Source organism: Gallinula chloropus (assembly GCF_964237585.1).
Source record: "Gallinula chloropus genome assembly, chromosome: Z".
Lineage (NCBI taxonomy): Eukaryota > Metazoa > Chordata > Aves > Gruiformes > Rallidae > Gallinula > Gallinula chloropus.
In genome coordinates, this window is record NC_140089.1 from 6,087,688 (window position 1) to 6,094,147 (window position 6,460).

General features: G+C 51.7%; 1 protein-coding gene across 1 annotated transcript; it reads right to left on the reverse strand.

Moving 5' to 3' along the window:
• Nucleotides 1-4,192: 4,192 nt before the first annotated feature.
• LOC311203273 (putative ubiquitin carboxyl-terminal hydrolase 17-like protein 23) lies at nucleotides 4,193-4,940 on the reverse strand (the record flags this gene model as incomplete). Its single annotated transcript, XM_084277927.1, has 3 exons — nucleotides 4,193-4,299; nucleotides 4,384-4,494; nucleotides 4,760-4,940. The coding sequence occupies 3 exons, from the start codon at nucleotides 4,938-4,940 to the stop codon at nucleotides 4,193-4,195; spliced, it is 399 nt and encodes a 132-aa protein (XP_084134053.1).
• Between the last annotated feature and the right edge of the window lie 1,520 nt (nucleotides 4,941-6,460).

Sequence of the window (6,460 nt, forward strand, 5' to 3'; positions counted from 1 at the left end):
CCTCTACTGTTCTGTAGTTGTCCCTAGTACACCCTACTGTCTAGGCTACCTCTGACTATCATTCACTTAATGTGCCTTATGCTATCAACATTATAAGCTATCACTATTATAAGCTATCAATATTATAACTTATCACTATTATATATTATCACTAATACCACTACTATTATCACTATTATGTCTTATCACTATTATATATTGTCACTATTGTAGTCCAACACTGTTATAAGCTATCACCTTTTTATATATCAGTATTGTGTGTCACTTTTGCACCTTGCACTTTGCACTGTGAGTAGTTTTAATGAGCACAGGGAGGGGGGAAATGTCGGTAGATAGGGCCTTGCGGTTGGAAGATTTCAGGCTGTACGGAAAGGTAGGAATCCAATAGTAGGTAGCCGGTGAGGTAAGCGGGCGGAAGTGACATCTGACCCCTGGGGTATAAAGCCCCGCGCCCCTCTCCAATAAACGCCATTTGCCGTCCACCACATTGGTGTCTGTGAACTGATGGACCGTGCTGCCAGAGTGTGGCACCGTTGCCGTGCCTAAACAAAAGGCAACAATATACATATCTATCTCTGGCTCTGCAGAGATCTCAAGGTCAGAGCAGAATGTTATGAGGAGTAGTCAGCACGAGTTTCAAAACCCCAAGTCCTAAACCTCCCACATTGGGTGTTTTCACCAAGTGCCTCAAGAATTATGGAGAAGAAAACCCCCTGCGTATAACATGTTCAAGAACAACAAGTGATTTTAATTTTGGCATTGGCAGGACAATCCCCACCGCTGAAAAGAGATGTGAGTCCAGGCTCACAGTCCTCCAGGCCGTACAACGCGGCTGTGGAGAACATAGCACCGTTCTGGGACTCTTCTGCTCCTCCTCATCCTCCTCCTCCTCTTCCTGGTTTTCTGCTGAGCACTGGCAGTGGAGCCCTTGGAAGCTGCAACATGGCTGGGAGTGCGATTGCCACTCGGAGCATTGGTTCTTCTCCTCCCTGCTGAGGGCTCATAGTTTTCAGGGTCCGTCAAGCAGCCCTGGATTTCCTCAGGACGCTGCCCTGGGGATCGGAGTCTTTTCCTCTGCCTCAGCCCTGATTGCTCCCGCGCAGCCTTGGGTGTGGCAGCCTGCTGGGAGCTGGTGCTGGAGTGCCCTGGGACTGCGTCTTCCCTCGGGGCTCCATTCTGCTGCAGAGGACGTCTTCCCCTCCTCCTCCTCTCCGCAGAGTCGTCAAAGTCTGTGGTGTCAACAGACCAACTGCGGAGATGATTGCCCCAGTGTGGGGATCTGCTCCGGGACCTCTGCCTGGCACCCTTCTTCTGGAAGTGGGAAGAAGGGCTGTGTCTGTGCTCCTCTTTGTTGCTGTCATCATGCATGGGCTGGAGCACAGGGTCAACTGTTTGACAGGGGAGCCGGCATTCAGGTTTTCTTCTGGACATCAGCATTCTACAGCCACACAAGCAGCGATTCAAGCCAATGCTGAAGGAGGAGATGATACTGAACATGCTGAGCCAGATGGAGCTGAACCATCCTGACAGTGCCTTCTGTGCTCCTGCCAGGTCTTGCTGACTGGCGGTGGCTGTTGTTGAGGAGCCAAGGTCCTCTGCAGAGTTCTCGATGCATGCTGCGGTATCCTGCAAAGAGAGCAGTGAACACATCGTGCCCAATTCTTACAGGAAGAGCCAGAACAGTGACCAGAATCTAAAGCTGTGTGCAGCCGAGGACTACGCAAGGGCAGTCCTAGCGGACTGCAAATGCAGAAGGGCCAAAGGCAGACAAATGGGAACACTCACACACAAATCCCCCCAAGATACCTTGGTTCTAGGAGGCAGATCCTGTGGTCCCTCAGAGACTTTCTCCTTCCTAGTCAGCTCTGACTCTGCGAAGAGGGGACTAGCATATGATGGTGCTGGTGAGGCAACAGCCATTCCTTCCTTTTTCAGATCCGAGCACCTGCAGTAAAATAGAATGATCTCCATTGAGGTGTTTTCTTGCAGCTCCCTCTGGGGTTCCCTTCATTTTTGGAGAGGATTCTATCTCAGGAGGAAGGCATAAGCATGACTACAAATGGGAAACTCGGCTGGGCTCTTCCCAAAACATCCACCCCTGCTGCAGCAGGGTCCCTCTGGCCTGCCTTTCATAGAGTCCTAGAATTGGAGAAGAGTTTGGCTTGGAAGGGACTTTCAAGTTATCATCGAGCTCCAGCCCCTGTGCCACGGGCAGGGACACCCTCCAGAAGACAGTCTAGGCTGTGGAAAAATCCCATCCAAGCTGGCCCTGAACACCTCCAGGGAGGGAGCATCTACACTGCCTCTCCAGGCAGCCTCTTCCAGCCACAGAAAGAACAGTGCTCAGAGGATGAGAAAGAAAAGAGGAAAACCAGGAAGAGGAAACCTACTCTGAAGACACTTTCCTCCTGGTTCTTACCTGGCATAGAATAGTAAATAGGCTTGCTGCCGGAGAACTGTGCTGATGCTACGAGGATGCACATCCTTGTCGTCCATCCTGTACCACACCCCGTTGCTGGCCTGCAGAGAAAGGCACCGGTATCTGGACATGGAACTGCAGGGTGTCCCCCAGGCAGAAAAGGACAGAGGCAAGCGTCTGCCCAAAGACATCCAATGCAGCCAGGAAGGAGATCTTCTCCCCCAAATCCTTGGCTGCCAGTAACACTGCCACCTGTCCCTCGTTAGGGAGGAAGTTGCTCTCTACCTTGGTGAAGCAGAAATAATGTCCTGCATTACAGGTGACACCGCTGTGCACCAGGACAGCATATAAGGAGTAGAGCAGCGGTTCTCCATCTCTCTCAGACATGTATGGCCGAAGATCCAAGTACTCGGGGTACTTCACAAACTACGGAGAGACCGAGAGAGCTCAGACAATTCTCTTATGAAACAGCCTTGCAAGACCAGGTCCCAGGGGTGTCTGAACACGCCTTTTGGCTTCACGGACACTTGGCTTTTCCCTAAAGCAACACGTAAGGGTTGGGTGGCAGGAACCTCTTCTCAGCCACGTGCTTTTCTTCCCAGAGGAACTCTCCTCCCCTCCCACCCCCCCCACCCATCGACAGAAAGGAACACAGGCTTGGGACAGAGTGCCCTGCTTTGGGACAACTCTTGCTCAAGGAAGAGAATGTTGCTCTCTCTTCCATACTCACGTTCTTGACCTTCGTGCCAGTGAAGTCGTCAAAGCGTTTGAGGCACAGTGTGAGAACCCTGGGCTCGTGTTGGACTGCACACTCCTTGGAGGCGGCAACCCTCTTGTCACACCTCGAAACCAAGGACAGAGCCCAGTAAGGAAACACACCCTTCTTTACCCCTGGCAGGCCAGAAAAGCTCAGGCCTCCTGACACCGTTTTAAGGCTCCACAGCACAGTGAGGCCGGTTCAAAAGCAGAGCTGTGTGTCCTTGGTGTGAAAAGGTGACTTTAACGCTGGCTGACAGGCAGCACCTTCACACAGGCTCTAGGATTAGGACATTGTTACCAAGCATCTTACTTGCTACATTGCAAGCAGTTGTCCCCATCCAGCTGCTCTGGTTTCAGAAGGTCCTGCAGAGCTTTGGTGACAGAGGAGGCGTCCTGGAGGAGCAAGAGGGGACAGGGCTGAGCTGCGAGAAATGCCCTCGCCCAAACCCTTCGTAGGAGGCGGCAAGAGTCGGGCCAGGGAGCTGACGCCGAGGGAGGAGAAGAGCCACGCGCAAGCAGTGCCCAGGAGGCAGCAAGGGGGGCAACTGCACTGGGCCTTGGGATGTCTTGAATCCCATGACAAACCCTCTTACTTTGATATCCAAGAAGAGATCCAGGAAGGGCTCGTAGGAATCCGAAACCGCTTGGCAGCTCAAGCACGTGACTGCAACACAAATCAAAGCGCTCAGCGACAGGGCACTGGGGTGGCTTCCGCTCTTCATGCCTAGCCCAGTCCCACCATCGCCTGGCTGCCACAGGCAGGCAGAAGGGCACAGGCAATTCCTAGCAAAGCCAGACTTGTGGGAAAGTACCTCTGGATCTCAGAAAGCCCCCAAAGATCTGCTGGACAAGGGTCTCTGGCTGCAAAGAGCTGAAAGAAAACAACACCACCGGGAGTTATCTTCTCCAAGCGTTTTGTTTTGTACAGAAGCCCTGCGCATAGGTTTTCCATGATAGAAATAAATCCAGGACTCCAAAGGACTCAAAAACATTGAAGAGGTCATTTGCTTGTGCTTACTCGCTGCTTCCGATCTGGCAGGAACTCTGCATGGCATTCAGTGTGTAGAGTAAGAACTCCTGGGCATCTTCCTGCGTGCCATGGCTGAAATGTGGTGCTATTCCTAAGGAAGAAGAAGTCAGCAGTTGTCTCCTCCAAGAGCAGAACAGAACCTCTAGCAGCTCTACAGGTCCCTGAAATGACTTACGTGGGAGGACCTTGAGGATGTTCGTCGGCATGATGGCACTGCCTGAGGAATGCAGGACCTCGTTAACGTGCGCTTCCATTATGCACGTCAGGCAGAAGCCTTGCTGATGACCTGGAGGAGAAGGAGACAGTGAGGGAAGTTTCTCTGCTTAGCCTCCACTGCTCCAAATGCATGTAAGCATTGTTGGAGTCCAAAGGCTGAGTGAGCCTCTTTCCTCTCCCCTAGGGATGCCTTTGCTGAGACTTGGATATTACCTCTGCTAGCAAAATTAGTAGCCTCTCAGGGGCTTAGGGGGAAGGACTGCTTTTCTCCTAAGCTAAATTCAGGATCCTGGAAAACTGGGAGATTTTTACTAGATGTTCATAAAAGCACTCACACGACTGGCTGTGCTCCCTAGAGAGCAGGTAGTTGGCTAGAGGGGCCGTGTACGTCAGGCACTGCAGGACAGAGTTGAGGTAACACGTATTCCCCCTGTTCAGAAGTCCCGCTCCAGCTGCCCGTCGCTGCTGCCACTCCATGCAAAGCTTCTCCGAGGGAAAGGCTTGTGGTGGAGCCATTTCCTCAACAGGGACTGTGGGGAAAGGACATTTGAAAGGATTTTCATGCATAAAAGCATCTAGTAAAGTCAAGTTCTGTAGAGGAGCCAGCAGAAGCCAAGCGGCCCTGAAGAGAAGGTGCCGCTGCGAAGTGGCTACCACTAGCAGCAGAGCCCTCTGCCTGTGCAGTCCACTCTTTCCCACCTTGCCCGCTGGAGGCAGCAGGTTTCAAGTGCCACTTGATGGCTGCCTGTGGGATGCTCCCTCCCTCCTTGCCTTCCCTTGGGGTCAGGCTGGGACTCCTGCTATTCTAGGCTGAGCCCAGTGCCTCAAGGGAGAAGGATTAGCAACTGGGAAGTCTACCCATAGCTCTGACCAGCCTCTGAAAGAGTAATAGCTCAGCCTGGAGCTCAGAAGATACACACCCGCCTATACCTTGATCCTGTATCTCCCTTTTTCTGTGATCTGTCCCAAAAAGCCCAATCTTAATTACCTTTGCAAGCGGGTGGAAGTGGAGGAGAATTATGTACTAACTGAGAAATGGTTGGCCAACAGTAGGCGAGCGAGTCGCAAGGGAAGGAGCTGTGTTAACCCGAAGGCCAGCACAGCCCAACTGGCTTTCGCTGGCCCGCTTTCCAGGAGATCAAGCCCTGGTGCCGTGAGGTCACAAGCGCCAGGCGGGTGCCGCATCACTGCCCCTTTGTGACACGTCTGCCAGGGCCTGCAGCCATTGGCCACAGGCCTTTCCCATGTATGGGTGGCAAAGGGCTGTTTGACCCCTGGCACAGCTCCCACCTCTCCTCTGAGCCACACCAGAGGGATGAATGAAAACATGCTCAGGGCTGTATGTGAGTGTCGTAGTTTTGCGTGTCTGAGTTCTGGTGGAGAAGAGGGGTCTGCAGGGGAGGCTTCTGCAAGCAGCAGCTGGAGCTTCCCCCAGGTCCTGCAGAGCTAAAAACTACCGGGCCTAAGGCTGAGCCCATCACCTCTGTTCACAGAACCTCTGGGAGTCACATTGAGGACGAAAAAAATCCCCGTAAACTGCTGATTTTTTCCCCCAGAGAAGGGAGTGACAATGTTACAATCACCCTAATACTATAGCTTAACTTTTGGGGGTTTTAGTTTTAGGTTAGAATATGATTTTGATTTTAAGGAGTTAGAGCAGCTATGAGAATATACAACATGTTAAGGCATTTAGGTACAAGACATTGTGTGCCTTAAACACTTTAGAGAATTGCTGTGGACTCTGAATTAAATCAGTGACTACTGGTTATGGACCTGAAGTGAAAACAGTAAGTATGTGAAGAAACTGGCTATGGTTATGAAACAACGTCCAAACATGTAATGAGCATGCGCAAGGATGGGGTTCACTCGCGGACACAGTGAGGAAGATAATCGTCGACCACCAGAGGACCCCCACTCAACATAACTGTGCATGCTTGGAGGGCATTTACAGATGATGATGATTTCAAGAAGGAAGATGAATATGTGAGAAAACAACCAGTTCAGAATGGAATGTTCTGCTGAGCCATGTCTCTCAC